This window comes from Heliangelus exortis, chromosome 1 (genome assembly GCF_036169615.1).
Source record: "Heliangelus exortis chromosome 1, bHelExo1.hap1, whole genome shotgun sequence".
NCBI classification, from domain to species: domain Eukaryota; kingdom Metazoa; phylum Chordata; class Aves; order Apodiformes; family Trochilidae; genus Heliangelus; species Heliangelus exortis.
The window spans coordinates 22,107,660-22,131,964 of record NC_092422.1 but is presented as its reverse complement, the minus strand read 5'-3'; the positions used below and the strand labels follow the sequence as shown (position 1 = coordinate 22,131,964).

Here is a 24,305-nt window from a genome sequence, read left to right as displayed (position 1 = left end):
ACACAAGATTTTTCTATTCAGAAGTCCACAGAAGATTTCCAAATACTTGGTGACACACATACAACTATTTGCAATACATCCATTAATGGTTGATGCCCAGACTGTAGGCATAAAACCCACACCTTTCATCACATCTCTTTTAACTGTTACCCATTCTCTTTACTTTGTGTTTTTCATCTGAATGGCTGAGGGTGTCACTGAACAAGATCTTGAAAAGAAACTAACACTACAGATTAAGTGTGCAGGTCTTTTTCCCTTATTGAAGTACAGTCCCCTGGAGTAACTTGTGTGTCCACACTGTTTCACTGTGTAATTAGTCATCAGCAGAACTTTCTAAAAAGACACAGTTGTATTTCTTTTTACTTAAACAGGAGCCATTACCTTTAATCAAAAACAGAACACCAGGAGTATTATAAAGATACTGGTTGTACACAGAATAACCTGATGCCAGGGGGTGTGTGTGGGAGAAGCAGTAAGTTTATTTAGACTTCTAAACTCACTGGAGGATCAGTGAAATGGTAACTCCAAAAACAGGGAGTGCACAACAGAATTCTCCTGTTTTCCCAGAAAGTACCCTAACTAGGCAATAATTACCTAACTTATTTTCTCAACACCTCTCCTTCTGGGTAATACAATACTCAGGAAAAATGAGACTTACACTAGATGTTATTTCTCTGAAGTCCTATATTGACTGATGGTTAGAACATATTGCCACATTTCAGGTTGGAATCCTTGTAAGAAGGTGGTATTGATCCCACTGAACCCTACTTCATGAGTAGTACTAGACACAGATTAACGAGGAACCATTTACTCTGACCAGGGTTGCAAAGGGAATTAACGATGTAATTTCATTTTTTAATTGAAGAGTTTAAATATTAAAATATGGGCAACAGGAGAAGGTAAAATACTTAAAATATTACAGAATTACATTATTCCTGCTAGATTTTCAATTTAAATAGCTTTCCACTGAATATGCTGATTACTTGAGCTCCTTCTGTGAAATTCCAAAGTGTTAATGCATGACAACACATATCTCACAGTCCATGGTTACACTAACTATAAAGCAGTTTAGAAAGAGTTCCCTCTTCCCCCAAATTACTACAACTAAAAATAATTTAAAATTGCAGAAAAAAAAAAAACTTTAAAATATTTGGTAGTTCTTGTACTTTGGACAAAGTGCATTTATTCAGTCCCAGATATTAAGTACACAGATTGTACAACATAGTCTCTTCATGTCCTTAAATCAATTGTTCTGGTTGGAAAAGACCTTTAAAGATAATGAAGTCCAACTGTTAACCTAGTACACTACCAAGTCCACAAAAATGTAGGTATTCCACCCTCAAATGGAGGTATTCAACTCAATATTATGATGGCTCTTTCTTTGACTGAAATAAGATTTATACGTAATAAAACTGATGATCATGATCACACACCACTATTCTACAGAAAACCAGCATTTGAAAGCTACAACCGTGGAGGTTTGAGCCATCCTTCTTTCCACATTACGTTTTCAAACACTAAGTTAACTAAGTTATCAAAAAGTAAAGACAGAGGAAAAAGAGACATTTGCAAAATTTACTTGGTACTTCAGAAGAAACGGGTTTCTCCTTCCTCTTATTTTCACTCAGACATTGTTTTCACTAGTCTTCACTACTGCCAAGTTTTAACTACTTAGCAACTTCAAAATATGAGATACAACAAGCCATTTGGGAACAGAGAAAGAGGACATTCATTTAAATGCCCTTCATTTCTAAAAATATTTTACTGACCATAGATTACTTGAATATGTTTACTACCAACTACATTTTTCTCAGCATGTTTGAACCTACAATATAAAAACAGCTGTAAAGATTGCTCTCCAATCAACAATGCTGCCTGACCCCAGCATTCTCAGCCCTGCTCATCAAATCCTAAACTGATTCTTTCACATGTATCACCAAACAATATTTTTAGGGCAGTTAATTCAGTTTAGGTAAAGAGGTGTACAATCTCTAGGATACATCATCCTGCCAAGCTTGTCAATATCTACGGCACCCTTTTACACCCACACATGCTGAACAAATTTCTGTTAATATTCTGTTAATATTCTTCCCTTCCTTTCCCCATCACTTCTCAACAAAAATAAAAAAACTCACATTGAAGCCTACATTTCCACTTGTTCACTTACATTATTTAAGAACAGACTGGAATTTTTTTTTCCATTGGCTATTTTCTGCATTCATTTAAAGCCAAATCCCAACATTTCTTTTTCCTAAACAATTTGTCACACTTTGAACTACTAATAGATAAGTAAATGAAGAAAGTATATAGCAAGATTAAGTAACAAGCTCACCAAGAATAATGAGTATTGGAGTGAAACTACATGATAAAGTTAAACCTATTCAATAGCCAGAAGCAGTAGTCTTGCTCCCCCCTTGAGCCTGTACCAATTTTCTCTTTCAGATCTCCCATCACATCTCCACTTACACCAGTACTAATCTATCTGCCAATCAGTGGCATGGTAACCTGATTTGATTCACAGACTCCACAGAAACTGATTCTAAGGCCAGACTAGTTTTACAAAGTTGATTAAGTTCAGGAAGTGGTAGTACACATCTATCAGAGGAAATGTAGTATGATCAGCTGAAGACATACAATGCAACTTGACCCTCAGTTTCACCTCACAGCATACTCAGCAATAAAGCACCAGTGCATACCAAAATCCTTGATGTCATCTTCAGCATGTATGAGCTTCACAGTCTCTGCTGCAGACAGCACACTTGTGTTGCTTGTCCCAGGACATACCTCACGGTTGGAAAAAAAGTTGTGCAAAATCTGTAAGCCAAAGACAGCAGCAGTTGCATTACATACCAGTAAGTGTCACTTTAACAGTAAAGCATGTCACACTGAACATTTACTGCAGGGTATGAATAATTCTGCACCTTTTAAAATGAAAGGCAGCAATTCTGCAGGTACACTTGAAAATAAAACTGCTGGTAATTCCCATTTTCAATTCAAATCAAGGTTGAATTCAAATTCAAGGCAGTGAATGGGTTCAGCAGTTTACTATAGCCAAGATTCTCAAAAAGGAACAAAGAAGGAAGGAGAAAGATGTTCTGCATATTTTAATTTGTGATGGTTTGTTAACTGTGAAGTTCCAGGTAGTTAAGAATCAAAAAAATTGTATCTGAATCCCATTAGCACCTTTTTCAGTATTCAGCCTAAATAATCATTCAGCTTTCATATACACAGGGTAAAATTACAATTTTGCAGGAACTCTTCCTCTACTAATATCAAAGGACTGAAATTAATACTCAATTACAACTTTAGGTATAGTGGTTGAGCACAAGAAGTTATTGGAAAATCTAAGTCAAACCATAACTCCTAAAACTTTGACAGATGAGGTAAAAACCAAATTCTCAGATTAACAGCATCCTGCAATTCCTACGTTTGATTTCTCTTTGAATGACTCCCACTGCTACTGAATCAAAGTATTTTTAAATTTTTTTAAAAGACAGCAAAAAATAATCTTCAAAAGAGGTTATATATGAGAATAGTCTACAGCCAGGATTCACAAGTTCAGTTTTGAGAGAAGTAGCTTAAAAATAGCCAGAGAGGAGAACTTAGAATGAAAATAACAGAATATTTTATTCTTGGCTCAAGGAATGTAAACATGTAACCGAAAAGCTTAACTGAAATTAAAAACCAGCATAGCTCTTAAAACTACTTACTATCTCAGCTCTTTCATCCTGTTGCTTTGCTCCAGAAATAGAATTATTCTCTCTAGCTTTAGAAGAAAGACAGAGAAGTCAATTCATTTGCTGAATGTGTTCAAATATAGTTACGTTTTGGGAGGGTTTTCACTGGATTATTATAAATGCATCTAAGACCTGTGAACACAAAACTACTAAAAACGAACTAAAAGTTCCAACTAAAGTCCTACAGGTGAGGCTGATGGACAGTGGACAAAAACAGTTTCATAGCAGCACAAAACACACCAAATTGCAGGTTGTGGTTTCTGCTATGTAGGTAGCCCAGTTACCACCCAGCCCAGTTACCATCACTGCCAATCCCCTTTTAAGCAGTTATGCATGGCACCACTCTATTTTTTTCTGTCAAAGGATCTGGATGAGATCTTCAAGCCTTTGTCAGGAATTTGTTTTTTTCCATTTCCTCCCACACGAGCAGTAAACTTTTTTCACCTACATTACAGAAGAAGAAAGTGAACCCTATTTTTAAGACACCTAAGGAGCAGTACATTCTAATAACAAGTTTCACAGACATGGCACCCAGGTTGCATGTAGCAGCCAAATGACTCACACTTTGCTTTTATAGGTGCCAGACAGCAGAGTGGGCATCATTACAATAAAATACTGGGCTCATCCAGGAAGTGGAAAAATGAAAAGGAGACCTCAAACCACAACTCATCTCCCAGAAGAACATTTTTAAGCAATGGGTACTTCCATCCTTTCTTTTCAGATCACATAATTAAGAACCAATAAAAAACCAAATAAATAGCACAACTCAGTAGCCTTTTGAGCAGTATCACCCCCTCCCTGCCAAACACAGAATCATGGAATATCTCCAGTGGAAGGAATACATAAGGCTCATAGAGTCCCACTCCCTGCTCCTTGCAGGACTGCCTAAAACTAAACCATATGACTAAGAGAATGATCTGGACACTTCTTGAACTCTGAAAGGCTTGGTGCTGAGATCAATTCTTGTGTGAGGAGATTACCACTTCTTGCATGCATTCTTAAAATGCTTTGTATGGTTTAATGTTCAATATGCTTTATATAGTTCTAGTTTAAGCACATTAACGAGAACAATATAAGGAAATAGGCAGACATCTAGGTTTTCCCATTTTCTCAAGAATTTTCATCAAAAAATCATGAAGTCAAATTTCATTTTGTTTATCATGCTAAAGAAATCCCACTTAGAGCAATGCCTTAGTTTGAGGCTCAACATTTAGCATCTGTTAGTACCACTTGAAACAGTCATTTTCCCTCCCCCTCATCCTCACTCAACAGCTTTGCTGGCACAGCTCTTTGTGCACAGCACAGTAATTGCCCTCTCCAAACAACTCAGGAAGCATGCTCTTCAACTGGATCAGTACCTCAGCCTGTCCTGCTGCACCAATACCATGGTAGGTACAGTAAGAGGGCTTAAAAATGCTGAAGCCAGCACTGCTGCTAGAAAATTTACTCAACAGGCTACATCCCCATACTTCATAAACATACTCGTGTGACTTCACCTAACAGTATCTAATTTTATGATACTGCAAATGTCAACAATCATTTTCTGATACTCCTTCTATGTTTTGCTGTATTGTTTCTAAAAGGGGGCAACCAAGCTAGGGAAGGGTCTGGAGAACAAGTCCTGTGAGGAGAGGCTAAGGGAATTGGGAATGTTTAGTTTGGAGGAGGCTGACAGGAGACCTTATCACTTCCTACAACTACCTAAAGGAGGTTTTAGGGAGGTGGGTGCTGGCCTGGTCTCTCAAGTGAACACTGACAGGACTTGAGGAAATTGCCACAAGTTGCACCAGGGGAGGTTTAGACCAGATCCGAGGAATAAATTCTTTACTGAGAGAGTAGTCAAGTGTTGGAGTGGGCTGCCCAGGGAGGTGGTGGAATCACCATCCCTGGAAGTATTTAAAAACCACGTAGATGAGGCACTTCAGACATGCTCTAGGAGGTGATACAAATATATAAATATATATATACACACTATTCAGGAAGGGTGGGGAAGGGGGAGATGCTGACAGCTGGACACTGTGACCCTAGAGGTCTTTGCCAACTATTACAATTCTGTGACTCTGTGTACATTTATATTCTCTAATCCCTTACACAAAGGGAGCTTCCACTGTCAATACCAGAAGTTTTTAATCCTTGGCAATAGTTCATTTTTTCAAATACCTATTATCACTGTTGCACCAAGGGTAGGAGGTGTAGCTAAGGAACTTGACCAGGACATATCTGGATCTGCTTCTGCTCCCAGACTTTCAGAAATCCGTTTTGGAGTTCTAACCTAGAAATGTATTAAACAATTATTACTTCTATATAGAAGTAATACTCAGGAAAAAGAAAATCAAACACAGGAATGAAGTATTTACCTCCAAAAGTTTTGGTGTGCAAAACAAGCTTCCATATGGTCCTAAGAAAAAAATTATGTAAGACATATATTAAAAAGGACATCATTTATATCTACAGATACCAGGTATTTTATAAAACGAAAAAATCAAAATACAAACCAGGCATATTATTTCTCTGAGGTGTTCTGTAAGTATTCCTTGGACTGCAAAACAAAAACAAATAAAAACCCCTTTAATTTCACTCATTTCTGAAAATAAATAAATACTTCAGACATTACCATCTCCATTATTTTCTTTCTTTGCAACCATGGCTGTTTAGCTAACTAAATAAAATGTATTTGTTTCTCCTGAAATAATCTCCTCAGACTTCTCCTGAACATCAGTCAGTATTTTAAAATTTACCATAAATTTATTTCTAACTATAATACGCTTCCTTATGAAATGTTAGTTTTCAATGATTATTTGACAAATAGCATGCCAGACTTCAACATAACCATGCATTTCTTAACATCTTGTAGGAAACTATGGAAACTGGGTTGTTTTTAATTGAATTATTAGTTTGACTGTTCTTACTCAACATGAACACTCTGTGCAGACTTATCTATTAGGCAATTACCAAAGAAAGTTCAGTAAGTATTATAAATAGTTTTACAAATTACTACTTGAGAAGCACATGATACACATTTACAACTCTTTCTGGAACTGGACACTAAGGATATGGGAAGCTTAAATAATGTCAACAAATGCCTTATGCCAGCTGTGAAGGACTAGAAAAACAGAAAGGAAGAGCAGCTGAAAGCAAGGAAGTTTTCAAAACGCGCTATTTTTCCTTTTTCAATTCACTTAACAACTTAAAAAGTATCATAAACATACAAGACATGCAAGATTACTGAGACCTCTGGGAAAGTCCATCAGTCAAATATGGTTATTTTTATATATCTTTTCTTAAAATGCAGTTAATTTTCTATTTTTGTTGACATATTTAGCATACCTAATAGCAACGTGGCAGGCACCAGAAGGAGATGCAAGTATTTCATTTTCTTCATCTGTTTTTCTTGTGATCCTTGGGCTTATCAAGTTTTCTCTGTCTACAACATAGAAGATAATAACACAACCTTGCATAACTACAAGAAACAGTTTTGATTTTGAAGTTTAAAAGTAAGATTTAAAAAAAAAATTGTGCCTGATCTTCAGTTTAAAAAAAACCCAAATCAATAAAACAATACCTTTTCATCTATTGTTTTGAACATGTTCATATTCTGTATCTAAACAATGCTAAATGCATTTCAAATGGACAGCCAGGACTGCTCATTATTATTTACACTAATAAGCTCATATCTCTTTATATTAACATTACGTAGAGTGCTGTGACCACAATAATATATTTTCTACAGGAAACTTACCAAATATATTATCAGTTTAATGCAAGGCTGAATTAATTCTTAAAATTGATTCTGCACTTTTATAGGTGGCCTACAGAAACCTACTAAGATCAACTTTTTACTCATCCAATTTCTGCAGTAGCCATTAACTAATAATCATCAGCTATCACAACAAAAGGTTAAAAAAAAAAGTCCCTTGCTTCCAGAGATCATAAAGTACCACTTTAGAAAATAAGTACAAATTACTCACTTGATTCTATTTTTTTCTGATCCAGTTCTTTTCCAGGAGAACAAGGTGGAAATAATGTATTTTGTTCTTTAAAAATCAGTGGAGTGGATGCCAGCTGACTGTATGTAGAGGGTTTTCTCCTTGGAGTTTTAAAAGATGTTTCATCAAGCCAGCCAAAAGGACCATCAGGTTCTCCTAGCAATTTAGGCTCATATGGGGGTGCTTCTGCACTGAGTTCTTCAAACCAATTGAGACTGATAGGCCCTAAGTCTATAAAGAAAAACATACAGCAGACTACATGGAAAGGAAAAATGCAAACTGGAAAAATACATGAGGCATCTAAATGCTTGCAGCATTATTGTTTATTACTCCTTCCATTGCCATACTTCTGGTTATTTTTTTCTAGTTAGCTGTGAACTTTGACAACCACAAAGTACAAAATAATGCCTGCTCAAATTCTCAGCATTTAAAAAAAAACTAATAAAGAGCAGATAAACATCCCGTTTCTTTAAAATAAAAAGTATTCTTCTGGCTTTTATTTTCACTATACTCAGATTGTCAAGCTAATCATGGTATAACAGGTGCATTTGGTAAAAGATTAACCTGGTCTGAATCTGGGTAAATAAGGAGGCCACAGCCAAAAAAAACAAGTACAAAATTGTGCACACAGTATGAAAAAAGCTACAAATAAAAATTTAAATAAATATATTCAAAAGTAGGTATTAGCAAATACAGATTTGGGACAAGAAGAGCATCTAACAAGCTGCATACTGTTTTTCTATGGAACACACAGCAGATGTGTATAAAATATTGATAACCAGAAAGCAATCCTAACTAAAAATTATTTAATGTAGAGAAGCTGTACCTGATTCACTGCAATGTGCCTTATATATTTCAAAGAAGGTCAGTTTTTCCATAGGTTTGCAAGCCATATTCTGATCCATATCATTACTGGAACAACTGTTGGAAAACCTGAGAAGAAATAAGAAAACACTTTCATGCACTGCAAGTCTTAACCCTGTCTTCCTGCATTCCTAGGTAGGTGTGCTGTAACCCAAACCCTTTAGCTCTAGGGCCATGATGTGCATGTTCAAACACTGGAAGGATGAACGTGGTATGAAACAGGCAAAATGAGCATAGGGAGCATTGTCAAGAAGTAGAGCATTGTTATTATCTGTATTATCTAAGGCAAATACAGAAGAAGAATCAAGATAGAATGGGTAGAACATTTTTGAGGAATTTTAAATATAAACAAAAAATCCCCACTCATTACTATATGTTAACAGAATATATACTATTATGTATTAACTCTTACAACCATTACAACTCTTGTGCCAAGGACTACATTTATAACTGCTTTTAAGTGAAGGAGACACCACCAGTTTCATGGTTCTATTAAACACCAGTCACCATTAAGACTGCCACAGAAACTTCCCTGCTAATTTTAATACACTTCTTGTTTCTGCTGTAAAATCAGTCTCCCACCTAACTGCTGTTTTAAACACACTCTGCGTACCAAACCGAGGGGAAAGACAGGCATTTTAAGGAAGGGTAAAAGCCAAGGCAGAGCACCACGAAACTGATAACTGCCACAGAAATGCATTCCAGAAGACGAAGCGCCCCATCTGCTGCTCCCCTTTAGGGGAAGCCTCTGCCGGGCCACACCGCGCAGCGAGCGCTGCCTCGGAAGCCGTCCCGGGTCCCCCCGGGCCGCAGCCCCGCCGGCAGGGCGGTCCCGGCAACCCCCCGCGCGGGCTGTGAGGAGAAAGGCGGCAGCGGGAGTCCCTCCCCGCGGGGGGCGGCGGGGAGACCCCCACACAGAGGGTCGGGCTGCCTGCGGGGCATTTACCTCCGTCGGGCCCCTGGGCCGAGGCGGCGGCCACAGCATGGCCTCCCACGTCAGTCAGCGGCACGCGTGGGGGTACAGGAGGGGGCGGCGCCCCGGACACCGCCTTCAAAGCTTTGGCGCCAGAGCCCCCGCGCATGCGCACTCAGCGCATCCACCGCTCTCTCCCGGCACGTCACGGGAAGGAGGCGGCACAACGGCCCCGCCTCAGCCGCCCCGGAGCAGCCCCGCTTCAGCCGCCCTGCAACGGCCCCGCCTCAGCGGCTCAGTCTCAGCGGCTCCGCCTCAGCCGCCCTGCCGAAGTCGCCCCGCGCTCCGTCCTCCCCGCCCCTCCGCCTGTGAGGGAGGGCACCGGGGCGCGGCGGCGGGGACGGGGAGGAGCCGGGCGAGGGAAGCGCGGTGTCTGTTGTAAATGCATTCCCTGCGGGGCCGATTTCTCACAGTACAAAAGGGGAGTGTCCTGAGCCAGTTGTCAGGCAGCTGCTTCTGTTCCAACGGCCTTAGATAACTTGAGATATATTGCAACTTAGTGTCTAAAAGCAGCTAACACTGATGTCCAAGATGTGAAGAGCAGCCCTGTGATAGGGTTGTTGCCTGCGGAAGTCTCCACCACATTTGCAGCTGGGTGGTTTTATAGGCTGTGACATTAAAGCACTTGGTAACTTTCTAATAAAGATAATTATTATTCTCCATATATATGTCCATTCCCGTTTTGGCCTTTGGTAAGTTCTTAGCCTCACCAATAAATCCATAAAATACCTTCAAGTTGTACAGATCACCAATTTTGAGTTAGCCATCTTTAATTTTAGCTGGATGTTCTTGTGTTCTAATGGGGTTAGTTTTTTCCTCCCTCTCCCTACTAGTCTTTATTTTACATGGTTTTATCACATCAGCTACTTCCTTTTCGGACACTTTCTTCAGTGACTTTCCATGCAATAATTTTTCCATGTGCCTCCCCCTCCCAATGAACTTCCTCAACATCTAATCCTGCAGTGGCCTGGGGAGATGCAGTAACTGGTCCTTCCCAAAGCATTCCACAGAAGTAATACGGTTCTTTTGAAAGATGTCAGTCATGTGTTCGGTTTAATTCCATTCCTCTCAGTGCCCCCTAACAACTTAATCTTCTCGCAGCCACACTGCAGTTCCAGATTTTGACTCGGGCACCTTGATACTGTGTTTTTGCTTTGAGCTGATAAGGTCACTGCTCTGAAAACCCAAGCATAACATGGAGCCTTGAGCTTTTATCTGTGATGAATGTGTGCCATCTGATCCTCGTTTTGTTCCATAAAAACGTTTTTTTGTTACTGATTTATTTCAGACACTTGACAGAATATTACTGAACTACTTTGTGAACTTTTAAAAACATCACCCCCACCAGCTCTTCTCTGGCCTCTATTTTATTGACCAATTGAATTTTTTAATGCAGCTCTTGTATAAAGGTGGTGAAGAGTATGCAAATAAATAATTTCATATCACAGCAGGTCCAGGGATTTGGGGATTTTACAGTTTCTCAAGGCACACATACACAGTTTGGAGTATTTAATTATATCATTTTAACTTTATTACCTTAAAGCTGAACTATGTAACTGTGAAAGGATTATTAGTCTAAAATGAAAGTTCTTGTACTGCTGAAACTGATTTCATTATGTAGGTATTAAACAATTTTTTCCAGTGTAATTGTTTTCCTTCTGGAGAGTTGTACAAACTGAAGCATTTCCCACCTTTTCCTAAAGCAATACAGTTAATGGAAAAGTTGCACATAGACAATCCCTAAGTAATGGGGCAATGGGGATGCGCAGACCTTTCAATACCGATAAAGACTTCTTTTCAGCGATGTAATTGCCTCCATTCTTTGCACAGTTGCCTGTGGAGCACCCACATTATGTAGGCTTTGTTAGCTTCCCAAACCCTCTTCTCCCGTCTTTTTAAGACCGTAAACAGCAGGAGTTATGAGCAAATAGTCTTCCCCCACCATGAAAGCCAGAGTTGTCCCAGCTATGGCTGAATTCCGCCCGTTCATCCCCACAGAACCTCACAGAGTTACGTGATTTTGATTCCTTCGTGCTGGCCCCACCGGGCTGTCGCCAATTTCCCCGTCAATTAGCGACAATTAGCAGCAGCTCTCCAGATAAAATAAAGGCCGGCCAAGGAAGGAACCCGGACTGACTTTTCCGTAGTTATGATCATGGAGAGCTTCTTCTGTTCGCCCTTCAGCACCTTCCAGAGCTTCAGAGGCAGCCTCACGCCGAGCCGCAGCAGGGACCCGGTGGCGAAGCAGCCCAGCTGGAAGCAGCACAAGAGCAGCACCATCAGCCCCTTCCTCGGGGGGCCCTTCGCCCCCCTGCCCCCGGACTACCTGGGCAGCTGCCGCCGGGCCCAGCTCCAGGCCCTGCTATCACAGGTGAGCCCGGAGCTTGTGCCGCGGCTTCGCCGGGCCAGCACGAAGGAGGTGGGCGTGCAGGTGAGCCTGCGGGCCGAGGTGGCGGTGCAGTGCTCGCTGGGGCCCCGCACCCTGCCCGTGGGCCGCCCCCTCAGCCCCGCCGCGGCCCTCCGGCGCCGGGGCCGCATTGCCCTCTACTCGCCCGCGCCGGACCGTCGCCTCTTCACGCTGCCGGAGGTAACAGGACCCCAGGAAAAGGAGGAAAAGGCGCCCGAAAAGGACCCCCGGGAGCAGAAGGCAGAGGACGGTGGCAGAGGGCAGCAGGAGAGCCAGGCAGAGGAGGCGGCGAGGGAGGAGGCCGCAGCCCCCAGGCAGCGGGCGGCCTTCCAGGTGGGCAGCGCTGAGCCTGCGGGGAGGCTGGGGCTTGATGCCGCCATCTCTGGTCAAGAGCAGTGAGGAGGGGGCTGGGGAGAAAGCTGCTCTTGAGCAGTCGAAGGTGCGGTGGTCCCCATCCTGGCCTCCCGCAGCACCCCGGCTCGGGGGTTCCCCCAGGAAGCTCTGGTTCCCTGAGCAGCAGTGGAAATAAGTGGAGTAATGAGGGAGCTGGCTGGGGGTTCTCCTGGTGCTGGAGGCTTCTCGGTTAACTCCCTCTCTGCAGTTTCTGGAGCAGAAGTATGGCTACTTCCACTGCAAAGACTGCAAGACCAGATGGGAGAGTGCTTATGTGTGGTGCATTTCTGGAAGCAACAAGGTAGGTAACAAGTTATTTCTTGCTTCTGAGAATTGTAAGACTGGCACCAAATTTGCGGCAAATCAGATGTTTTGGTACAACTTTAAGTACCTTTACTGAACACCTCAAGAAAGTGCCTGTAGTAATGGAGAACTTTCTTTTTTCAGGTGTACTTCAAGCAGCTCTGTCGCAAATGCCAGAAGAGCTTCAATCCCTATAGAGTGGAAGCAATCCAGTGCCAGGTAAGTTAGATCCTGGTATCATGGCAAGACTGGCAGAGTTTGTAATATACTCTAATAGCTTACAGTTGCTGAATTAGACACTGGCTTTATTTGGAAGACAATTTGGTTTCAATGAAATATTAGGGAATACTATTTGGGAAAGGTGTAATGGGATAGGAGTCCCTCTCCCTGCAAATAGCTTACATTAATGGTTTTCTGCTCGTACGTTGTTGAGCTTAGGTACACGTAGGGCAGGCCCTTTTGTTTCTAGGTGAGAAGGCTCTTCCAGTGTAACTCCCCAGGCCTTTTACCACAAAAGCATTTTCAAGTGTATCAACCCAATTACGGTGCTCTGATTAATGAAAACTACATGTCAGCCCAACGTGAAGGGAGCACTTTAGATCTACTACTAATGCAGTGCTTTGTTTCTTAAGACCTGTTCAAAAACTCGTTGTTCCTGCCCTGAGAAGAAAAGACACATTGATATCAAGAGACCTCATCGCCAAGAGCTGTGTGGCCGCTGCAAAGGCAAGAGGCTGTCCTGTGATAACACTTACAGCTTCAAGTACATTGTCTGATCCATGTGCTCTCTCTTGTTCTGTGCTTTGTACTGTGTTGGTCTCCAGCAATTTTGTGACTTTAGGTTTTTGACCTGGCATTGGATAATGGATAAAGACTTTTGTATTATTTATAAAGTACATAACTTCACTGTATATATGGTGTGAATAAAGTTAAAAAAAAGTTTGCACTAGTTTGTTACCCCTTAGTTTCATCTTGATGGGATGAAAGAGGAAAGCAATCTGGAAGGAAACGGAATGCATTTGATTTCTTAAAGAAAATTTTGTTTTCAGTCTGCCTTTAGGGAATACTGAGGTTATAAAACCATGCTAGCAAATTCTTCCTTTGGTCGATTAAACTGAAGCTAGTGATGAGGATGCAAATGTTCTGGAGCATAAAGTTTGGGATAAATGCATTTATCTGCAAGTGCCTCTTCTCTCTACTGCCTCTGTAAAATGTATAGAAACCTCCAGGAATTTGGTAATGGAAGACAGAGATATGAAGGACAAGTGTGTTGCATGTTTTCCAGGTGAGGAAGGGGAGAACTTGTTGAGCTGGGGTGTCTGTGAAGGGGTGTAATAAATTACCTAGATTTAATTGTGTCCCCAAAGAGGTGGACTAAGCCTCTGTACCCCTCATTCAGATACAGACTTGTGCTTCAGGAGCTTTCTGAGGGATCTCAAGGATAGGCAGCTTTAAATATAACTGAATGGTGTAACTGGATGTGATTCCAGAGACAAAATGCAGGCAGGAGAATCTTTGTACTCTTAAGTTTAGAAATTATGCCAATAAAGCTAGGTTGTTACATCAAGGATTTTGTTGTATGTGTGAAGAATCTTAAAATATTTATGAATGGAAGGAGCTGCTGGAGGCCTTCATACTCAACAGAGGACCAATTCAATCAAGTTAATGAAGCTGGTGCCTAATGGGTTGTGCTCTTAACTGCAGGACAGTAGCAAGTGGTGTACAACTGGTGGTCTATCCTGGGACCTGTCCTGTCTGATGTTCTTATCAGTGACCTAGAAGAGGCAACAGAGTGCATGTGACAAGTTTGCAGGTGCCAATAAACTGAAGCAACCAGCTAATAGAGCTAAGGGCAGTGCTGCCATCTGGAGGGCCCTCAGCTGACTGGAGGAATGGGCCAGCAGGAACTTTGTGATGTTCAGTAGGAACAAGAGAAGGGAAGAACCCTTTGCAGTGATACAGATGGGGGACTGATGGGGTAGGGGGCACCTGATCAGAAAGTGCCCTTGGGGTTTAGCGGGCAAGGGGGTGGGTGTGGAGCCAGCAGCAGGCCCTGGCAGCAACATCCTGGGCTGTATGAACACAGAGGCAGCATAGCCCTGGAAGTGACTGTCCCTCTTTACTCAGCACTTACACACACATCTAGATTACTGTGTGCAGAGTTGGGCTCTCTAGATGAGAAAGATGTTGATCAGCTACAAGGAGCTCAGTTGAGGGCACCAAGCTGTTCATAGGGCTAAGGCAGCTGCTCTGTGAGGAGACCCTGAAGGAACTGGGCTTATTCACCCTGAAGAAGCCAAGGCTCCAGTGGGACCTGATGGTAAGTAGCCTGCCAGGTGATGGTTACTGGGGAGAGATGGAGCCAGGCCACTCAATGGGGCTTGTGGCAGGGGTGGAGAGACAACCAGCATAAGATAAAACAAGATAGGTTGAGTGGATAAAAGAAAAGCTTTTCCAACATGAGAGCAGCCAAGCAGAACAGGCTGTTCAGGGAGGCTTTGCACTCTCCATCCTTCAATGTTTTCAAGACCCAACGGGACAAAGGTCTGAGTAACCTGATGTGATCTCATGGTTGGCTGCTTCAAAGTAGAGGTTGGACTCGATTACCTTCTTGTGTCCCTTCCAACCTGAATTTTCCTGCGATTCTGTGATCTGTAAAATATCCCAGAGTTTGCCAAGTGATAGGGCAGATCTCAGCTTGTACCAACCACTACCATTTTTGCAGACTGCCCCACTTACAGAAAAAAAATTGACTGAAACCCAGTGCTGGAACAAACAAGACCATTACTGATGATTTTAACAGAAACAAACCTTCAGCTACATTTTGGATTTATTTTTTTTTTTTTAAATTATGAAACTGCTTTAGTCAATGTTCTCTTCCTGGTTGAGTTGTAAGTACAGACTGCAAATCCTTATATTTCCCTCTGTTTTCTTTCAGTTTAATGAATGTTTTCACCATAAATGATGAAAAAGGTGTCTTTTGGGGGCTGTTGATCACGGATACCATCTGCAATAGGATAGATGCAGACAAGAACACAATCATCACAACCAGCACAAACTCTGTTGTGATTATATCTGACTTTTATATTTTAGTTAAATGGATGTACTGATCCAAATATCAACCAAAGTTACTTCACAAAAATGGTAAGTGTATTTACAGAGTGAATAAGTTACATAGTTGTCAGAATAAAAGTGTCCTAGATGTGCAACAGATTTACATGCATACATTTAACACTGGACAGCAGTTAAATGTAAGAAAAAAACATACAGGTATGACTTTTATATATACATTACAAATAAAATAAGCATCTCTTTAAAGAAACTTAACATGAGAACTTGCATTTCACATTAATATTTTTACTTTTTATACTCAAAATTTATATTAAATAAAAATATGCATGCATAACAGTTCAAAAGATTTGACTCTGTGATGGGACTTTCTCCTACAAAATGGCAAGTTAAATTAGATCAACCATCCTTTAACAGTATAAATATATTCATAAAAGCAATCCTCTAGTAAAAAGCAGCCACGGTCCTTTAAAAAAAAAAAAAAAAGAAAAAAAAAGAAAATAAGAAAATCTACCAAGACCATTCATGATGCTTGGGGGCCTAAGAACAGACCTCTGCAGTATGATCCAGTACCTTCAGAGACAGTAGCCTAGTAACATTAGGAAATGTACTTCATAGCAGCTTGTTGTTTTAAGATACAGTGATCATATTCAAATTACAGTGTACATTAAACTGTAGTCCATTTACAGTTTGTTTCATACACACAGGCTCTCAGCTTTTGACCAACACGTTTGCGAGATTCTGTGGCCAGCTTCATTCTGCCCATCTTTTACTCAACCAAATAAGAGAAAAAAAGGAACAAAAAAAATGTACAAGTTTGTTGTCTTTTTTTTTTTTTTAACAAAAAATATTATTTTGCGAAGGAAACATTGCACTTTTTTCCAACCTAAAATTAATTTGCTATAAAGGAAGTATTGTTCAGTGTAGTAGGCTTTGGTATGCAATGGAAGTCACTTCTTCAGTAGTGAGTTGCAGTTGCTCAGTGAAATGCTAACTTAGTTTTGTGCAACAGAGAACAAAGGGTGTTGTCCCAGATGCTCTACGCTACCTTTGTCCTTACAGTATTGCTACACGTTTGAAGTTCACCCCATATCTTTTTAGAAGAAATCCTAAATGTAACGAGAGTGAGTACAGTTTGACCAAACCTTTGCAAGGCTGAGAAGACATTGAGCCACCTCACCCCAACAGGGCAGCACTCCCAGCTTGAAAGAGGGCACAAGAGTCCTGTCAGAGACTTGTGCCGGAAACGCTGGAGTCTGGGAGAAAAGTATTGATGACCCTGTAGCTCTGAGCTCTGCGAATCATGTCACGGATCTCGATGTTCAGTTCCATTAATTTGGTGCAGATTTCAGTCAGGCTCTGGTTGGAGCCCACCAGTGCATAGGTGCCCGTCTGACCCAAGGTTTGGTGCCGGAAGTAAATGTTCAGTAGTGTCTGGACTTCGTCGTCAGAGCTACTTCCAAAGATATCATTAGGCCACAAAATCCTGCACAAAACCAGGAGAAGAATGTGAGTATCATTATGGGTTTATTAGCACGGATGGAAACGAGGTGATAGAGATCACTAAAAGGAAAACTGACTCACAAGTAACTCACTGTTTTATGCTACTTATTTGTTACTCAGACTCTGGTATCAGGCACTGAACTAACATAAAAGTGCAATTCCTACTATCTTAAACAAAATAAAAGCTTAAGAAAACTCACTCAAGTAGGTGAGAGTGAAACGGGGCTGAATGTTAGCCAATGCCAGTGGCACACACCTGTAAGGCATTAACTCTGTAGAAGAACTCTTAAAATCCTCACAGAAGTACTTTTGTTCTACACAGTGTGATTAAACACCTCAGTTGTTTCAAGCACACATTTGTATTATTCATTTGATATCGTTACTTGTGACACAAACCTGCAAAAGTTAATAATATCAGTGCCCCCATGTACCTTGTTGAAACATGTTAAATTAATGCTGATTCAGCACACTACATTAGTATAAAGTTAGGAAAATAATAAATCCATACTTCTCTAATAATGAAAATTTAATGTGAGCCACGGAGCTGAACTTGCCTGCATTCCCTTATTTGCCGGACAGCTTTAACAAGTTCATTGTTTTTCAAACACTCCAGCATGGACTGAATTGCTGCTTCTGTGGAGCTGAATGTGGGCTCAGATTCTGTTGTCAGAGGCTCAGCTGCTATTGCAGCAGTGGCATCCTTAAGATTTTTCTTCAACTCACTCAGTTCTCTCGACATATTTAACAGCTGTTCCAAGGAAAGAGATGAGAGATGGGTATTTTCATTCTCCATAGGCACCAAAGGGATCAAGTATTTCAAGGCTGTTCTTACCACTACACTGGATGTACCTACCCATTACAGAAAAGACCCCATTTTAACACAATTTAAATAAATCACTTGCAGATGTTCACACAGTGTGAACCCACCCTACATCCATAGTGTGTGAGTAAAGTTACAGTTTCATGTATCATTCTAGTTTGTTACCATTGACTGAAATGACTTTTGAAGCCTGAAAGTATAAAAGATCCCAGTCTCAGTCTGAAAGCATGGCCAATTATGAAAAATACAGCATCTCGAGTATATTTTAAATGCAGATACTGGCATATTGAAGGGTTTTTAAAAAGTGAAGTAGTTTAATCTTTGGTGTCAGTCTATAGAAAGAAAAATTTGAACATGAAAGAAAAGCAGTATTTTCAATGTAAGTCTTTGTGTTTTATTACATACCTCTGGCATGGAACTGACTTCATGCACTTGTCCGATAAGTTTACAGTAGGACTGAAAAAGCAAAAGCAGCTGGAAATGCAGTTTATATAATCTCTGACACAGTTCCAGTTGCTAAAGAAAGATTTGTAGGAGAAATAATAAAGATCAGTGAGTTAGGATCATTTTCATTAACTATTAAAACATACTGACATAGTTCAGCTCTCAAAAAACATCATTTTACTGAAGTTTGACCATATACTATTTCAGAAGACAAGTAACATTCTTTCTTTTGACAGTAAGTCATATACAACATTAAAAATCTAAAGTATGATCACTAGCTCTCCTGTAGCACACATCAATATCCATCTCAAAGCAGTTCATACAGGTTAGCTTCACTGTCTCCAGTTTGCAGCTGGAAAGCAGAGGTAGAATATGGGGGAAATTAACTTTTCCGCATAGAATATAAAACTCTTTAAAACTTCAGAAATGGTCAAAGACCTCTTCTGAGAGGATGGAAATCCAAGAGAGAAGCAATGAAGTAGTTGTCCAAGAGGGTCAAAGCTCCTGCCTGCCTCTCTGAGAGGAGAGAAAGAGAGGCAATAAACCCAGCAAGGAGTGGGAAGGAGGAAATGCCAGCTCTGCAACAAACTTCACCTCATGGATTTTCCACCATCTTAAAGAAATCATACAACAGATGGATGGAGAGGACCTCTGTCTTCTACAATTTATTCCCTCAGATTAAGTATATTTATTCCCTCAGATTAAGTATACACTGTTCTACAAATATTGTTTCTTCCAGTGCAATGCACAGCACCACACAAAAGGTGTCAGACACATTGAGGTAACAGGGAATGGGCACATCTGCCACACAAGTCAGGTTAATGTGCTCATGGTCCTGGTATCCATATGTCTATCAGGAGGGCAAATCTCAGATCCACAGCTGGATCATGGTGAGGAAAGGAGGAATATTTAATCTTTGGCAAATTACCGAAGTGAAAATTCTCTAAGTACAAGTTCGGAGGCCTCCTGGCCCTTTGGCAGGAAAGGCTTACAGCTTTCAGATCCTATTTGAATTGTCTTCTTTTACAGACACAGTGACCAAGAATAGGCTCAGTGATCTTTGCCCTTGCTTGGAGAAAATAGAGCAGCATTTCATGCCAAACATGACAGAAAAAAAGAAGCTAATAATGTCTGTGCTTTCTTAGAGCACTTCAGACATGCTACAGTTATTTGCTGAACTGGGGTCTGTGCAAATGCCAGCACAAATACTAATAAAAAGCACTTTAAAACCATTATAAACATTAATTTGACTGAAGTGTTTATTTACATATGGATCAATATTTAAGTGCCACGTTTCTTATTAATTAACCAAAATTAGAACCATATCCTTAGTGTTCCAGTTCCCAAAATTTCTATTCCAGATAGACAAGGCTGAGGGGCTGATGTCAAAAGAGAAATTCTTTGGCAAGTTTCAGCTTTTTTTTTTCTGGGAGAGGTGGACATCATGTACCCACGTATGAGAACAGTCAGCCCAGGGCACTGCCCAAACCAGGTGGAGTTAAAGTCTCCTTCTGCAGGAGGTTTATGGAGAAGAGAGGGAGCAGCAGGGCAGTGCCAAGCCAGAGGTGTCAGCCTGATGAGGAGCCTGCAGTGCTGGTCTGCCCCAGCAGCAGAGCTCAGCACTGCAGATGTTCTGGTTATGGATCTGTGGGGTTATGGATCAATGGTTTCTGGTAACTGAGTCAGGATATTTCAAGTCTTTTACTGGTGAACAGAGTCAGAGTATTCTTGACCAAAATAGAAGGGAGGAATCCACCAGATCTTGTATGACAGCAAAGACCCACAGGACCTGAAGGAAGGCCCAGCAGACCCACAGTGGGGAAAAAAAGGGAGGGAATGGGTGTGTGACCTGCTAGGACAGAACTGTCTGGAGGGTAGGGACATGGATGGCCAAGAGAACGAAGAGGGAGGGCACTTTCCTTAACAAAGTAGACCTGCCAGAGGCCATTCTCTGTAACTGAGGCCATGGAGCCCTGCCAAGCTTACACCCCTGTGGATAACTGATCTCCTGACTCTTCACACACAGAGTTTGGTGTGTGTAAAGCTCCTGGAAATGGCTCTGGCTTCTGTCCTCTTGTACCACGGGTGGGCATGCCAGGGGCTGGCTGGCTGGTGCCTGAACCTGGAAACGTGCTGACTGTCCACCCCAAAAGCCATTCCTGGGACACTGCTGCCTGGTCCTGCTCAGTTCACCAATAGGGATTAAATTCACTCTATTTGAATTTTGGAGAACTGGCAACGCTCTGACATAGCAGTTTAACATACACCTACTTCAAGTTGTCAGCAAGTTAAAAAGTAATTTAAAACCAGGACACTGCATAACATTATTTAAAAAAAAATAATCTCATGATTGCTTGGCATATAACACATTTTTTTTTAGTCCTTGGAGAACAATAATTCAGTTTCAGCCTTCTGGCTGCTAACCTGAATGAAAATAAACTAAGGTCAAATTGAAGACTCACTCAGTATTTATTACCATATCAAGCAACTCTCTTTTTTTGATTATTGAGTACATATTTAAAACCAATAGTGGTGAAACTATTAATTGATACATAATTAAATCTAATTTGGTATCTAACTGTCAACTATAAATTGTTAAGCTTTCATTAGGACAAATTGAAAATTACAAATTTTCAAATAACAAAAAAATTTATCTCCACTCCAGCATATTATATAAATTCAAAGTCTTAATTGTTTAAAATTTATGTAAATTACCATTTAAAACAGCATGTGAAGGTGTCAGAATTTCAGCACAGTATTTTTAGATTTCACAAAACACACCTTAGTAAATTATTTCAGTCACTGAATGTAGGACCACTATTCTACAGGAAATTATATAAAAAAAAGGAAAACATGCTTCTAAATAAAACAGTAAAATTGGGGTGTATTAGTCCATCTACAGATGGACAAAGAATATGAAAGAACTTCAACTTACTGCAAGAGATTCCATTTGCTACACAGCAAGCATGGCACAGGAGAAAAGGAAAGGAAAGAAAGTAAAGTGTCAGTGTAATGCATGCAATAGGAAGCACAGCCCATCTTTAATAGCATAACTCATCAGCAGTATTAGCAATGCTTGCCTCAACCTGATAACTGGTTGGAAATATCACAATCAACATGCACAGCATTCTTAATAAAATCAAGCTTGAATCCTAATTGTAAATTTCTGTCTAAATATCCTCAGTTAGATCTTCAAATTTATTAGTTTTGATTTTATCCCACTCGGTAGTTCAGGAACTTAAAGTGGTGTTAGAAAACTCTTGAAACAATACTTTATTTTAAATTGTTTTCTTTGTTATTAAAATGACCTCATTTTGGAAAGTACTCACAAAATTAGTCAGGGCTTCCAAGTGAAGAACAGAGCTGAACTTGGTTATTTATAAATATTTTAGTTTTGGACATAACAGAGCTAATGAAATTTCCAGATTAAGTTTTGTGACTGCTGGGCTTATTTGTACATTACAATGGAAACATACAGTATATAACTTTTAAGTTATGACTATCATAATAAAAAGAAAGAAAAAAAAACAAACCATGGAAAATGCCAGTTCATTTTCACTCTATGGTAATGCCACAAGTTCAGACAGCTGTGTATTCCTTCCTCTCACCAGTAATTATTCACTGATCATAATGCTGGAGCTATTAAAATGTCAGTGGAAGTCCTGTTGCAATAGCAAGCAAAATGCTAATTGACCTGTATTAGCATTTCAAAGATTCAGGACTAACTTCTTTCCTCAAAAAAAGTGTTCTTCTTTTCTTTGCCAAGAAGACATTTGCACTCTGTGAAGTTCCAGTGCAGTTTTCCTTTTGTATGTGTATATTACATTTTTATGAGATTTTAGATTAACAGTCATCATGTAAATTCTGTAACTAACAGGCACAATGACATCTGATCAGTTACAAACTGATGGCTGTGCATATGCATACTGAATTAACAAATATTGGGAATTTTTATTAAAATTATTTACCTTACCATTAATACAAAGACAGAAACACAGAATTGTGAAATAAAGATAATTTGGTACAGCCAAACAAAATATTCCAGTGTGGCTTCTTTCCATGGGCCTTACTATTATAAAATGTATGGAAATTGTTATCCCAAATCCTGCATTACACTGCTATCAAACCATGACAAACTAATCTTTAAGCTCTTATGATGTGTAATTTTATGCTTTTTGCCCTGTTAGAATACTTGTTTTCTTATATTAAGTACTCTTAAAAGAAAAAAAACAAACCAACAAACTTCTATATCTTGGCTTCCAGATACATGCAGATCACAAATTAAGCCTAGAAAAACTAAATGCAAGATAAGAAGAGGACAAGAGCAGACAGATCACTGTGCTCTAGTGAATTCACAGGTGTGCTGGCTTGTGTTTTTCAGATCTTGTTTGTGTCTGACTTAAGCTCCTCTGAAGTTTAGCATGCCACCAAGTTTCATTTGGACTTTCTAAAATACTGGAATCCACCTATAATTTTTCATTTCCCATGGAATTTATTTGAAGTAGGGGGAAGGAGGCAGCAAATAAGTGAATTCCATGGTCTTTTTTTTCCAGAAAATACTGTCTTCTCTGTATGATTCCAAAACCAGGGCAAGACAAAACAGGGAAAGGGTTTTCACATTACATAAAAAACCCTCCTTCTCTGCTGAAAGAAAATACACCGTATATAAAAAAAACCCTAAATTACTGATGCTCAACACAACATTGCATTTCAAGATTGTAACTTATCTTACTGTCTCAGCATAAAATGAAATATTCCTTGGAAGTTGAAAAGACACTAAGTGACTTTTGCCAGTGACTCACTGGACTAAGTGACATTTCTTTCAGTCCCCAGAAGCAAGGGCTCAGGTGGAATGACAGTAGCCTTCACTCTTCTTCTCAAATTCTAGTTTAATTCCTACAGTAAGTGTTGTTTTAGATTAGCTAATAGAATCATAGAATAATTTGGGTTGGAAGGGACCTCTAAAGGTCATGTAGTCCAACCCCCTGCAGTAAGCAGGGACACCCTCAACTAGATCAGGTTGCTCAGAGCCTTGCCAAGCCTCAACTTCAATATCTCCAGGGATGAGGCCTCAACTACCTCCCTGGGCAACCTGTTCCATTTTTCTAATACCCTTGTGGTAAAGAACTTTTTCATTACATCCAGTCTAAATCTACTCTTTTCTAATTTAAAGAAATTGCCCCTCATCAACAATTGAGTCTCATTGTGCCTTGAGCTTTACTCTAGCTAAGACAATCACAAAATAGTAGGGGTTGGAAGAGACCTCTGGAAACCATATGGTCCAACCCCCCAGCGAAAGCTGGTTCAGGCAGGGTTTGAACATCTCCAGGGAAGCAGACTCCACATCCTGGACAGCCTGTTTCAGTGCTCTGTCACCCTCAAGATAAATGAGCTTTTCCGCATGTTCAGATGGAAATTCCAGTGTTCCAGTTTGTGCCTGTTGCCCCTTGTCCTGTTGATGCACACCACCAAAACAAGTCTGGCCCTATCCTCTTGACACAAGCCCTTTAGATATTTATAAGCATTGATAAGATCTCCTCTCAGTCTTCTCTTTTCCAGGCTAAACAGACCCAGGTTTCTCAGTCTTTCCTCATAAAACAGATGCTTCAGTTCCCTGATCATCACTGCAGCCCTCTGCTGGATATCCCCTAGTAGTTCCATCTCTTTTTTATTCTGGGGAGCCCAAAGCTGGGCAAAGTACTCCAGATATGGCCTCACTAGGGCAGAGTAGAGGGGAAGGTTAATTTCCTTTGACCTGCTGGTCACACTCTTCTTACTGAACCCTGAGATGCCCTTGTCCTTCTTG

General features: G+C 40.4%; 3 protein-coding genes across 16 annotated transcripts in view; 1 reads left to right on the top strand and 2 right to left on the bottom strand.

The window, feature by feature from the left end:
- BRCA2 (BRCA2 DNA repair associated) overlaps positions 1-9,744 on the bottom strand; it is a 34,821-nt gene extending 25,077 nt beyond the window's left edge. The window contains exons 1-9 of the mRNA XM_071736875.1: positions 9,534-9,744; positions 8,550-8,656; positions 7,706-7,954; positions 7,065-7,161; positions 6,233-6,276; positions 6,095-6,135; positions 5,898-6,009; positions 3,711-3,766; positions 2,697-2,814 (exon numbers count right to left, since the gene is read on the bottom strand). Of these exons, the coding sequence (XP_071592976.1) occupies positions 2,697-2,814; positions 3,711-3,766; positions 5,898-6,009; positions 6,095-6,135; positions 6,233-6,276; positions 7,065-7,161; positions 7,706-7,954; positions 8,550-8,628 (796 nt within the window). The 5' untranslated portion in view covers positions 8,629-8,656; positions 9,534-9,744. The remainder of the gene's footprint in view (positions 1-2,696; positions 2,815-3,710; positions 3,767-5,897; positions 6,010-6,094; positions 6,136-6,232; positions 6,277-7,064; positions 7,162-7,705; positions 7,955-8,549; positions 8,657-9,533) is intronic.
- A 305-nt stretch (positions 9,745-10,049) lies between these two features.
- Positions 10,050-19,738, top strand: ZAR1L (zygote arrest 1 like). Of its 3 annotated transcripts, XR_011724485.1 has the most exons (5): positions 10,050-12,300; positions 12,569-12,661; positions 12,808-12,882; positions 15,602-15,807; positions 19,529-19,738. XR_011724485.1 is itself a non-coding variant. In XM_071737179.1 (4 exons), the coding sequence occupies exons 1-4, from the start codon at positions 11,710-11,712 to the stop codon at positions 15,626-15,628; spliced, it is 786 nt and encodes a 261-aa protein (XP_071593280.1). In that variant the 5' UTR covers positions 10,050-11,709; the 3' UTR covers positions 15,629-16,569. The 3 variants fall into 3 exon arrangements, 2 of the variants coding, with proteins under 2 accessions (XP_071593280.1, XP_071593270.1); XM_071737179.1 differs by lacking the exon at positions 19,529-19,738 and having other exon boundaries at positions 15,602-16,569; XM_071737169.1 differs by lacking the exons at positions 15,602-15,807; positions 19,529-19,738 and adding an exon at positions 13,296-13,620.
- FRY (FRY microtubule binding protein) overlaps positions 15,727-24,305 on the bottom strand; it is a 229,897-nt gene continuing 221,318 nt past the window's right edge. For 9 of the 12 annotated variants that reach the window (XM_071736952.1, XM_071736962.1, XM_071736884.1 and 6 more), the window contains 4 exons: positions 21,435-21,452; positions 18,461-18,571; positions 17,790-17,983; positions 15,727-17,218 (listed from right to left, as the gene is read on the bottom strand). In XM_071736952.1, coding sequence (XP_071593053.1) covers positions 16,960-17,218; positions 17,790-17,983; positions 18,461-18,571; positions 21,435-21,452 — 582 coding nt within the window. In that variant the 3' untranslated portion in view covers positions 15,727-16,959. The remainder of the gene's footprint in view (positions 17,219-17,789; positions 17,984-18,460; positions 18,572-21,434; positions 21,453-24,305) is intronic. The other 3 variants (XM_071736896.1, XM_071736902.1, XM_071736930.1) reach the window with 1 other exon arrangement.

Coding starts and splice junctions, on each gene's coding strand:
- ZAR1L (XM_071737169.1), top strand. CDS start 11,710: ATGATCATGGAGAGCTTCTTCTGTTCGCCCTTCAGCACCTTCCAGAGC. Junction 12,301..12,568: donor GGCAGCGGGCGGCCTTCCAG/GTGGGCAGCGCT, acceptor CCCTCTCTGCAG/TTTCTGGAGCAGAAGTATGG. Junction 12,883..13,295: donor TGGAAGCAATCCAGTGCCAG/GTAAGTTAGATC, acceptor TTGTTTCTTAAG/ACCTGTTCAAAAACTCGTTG.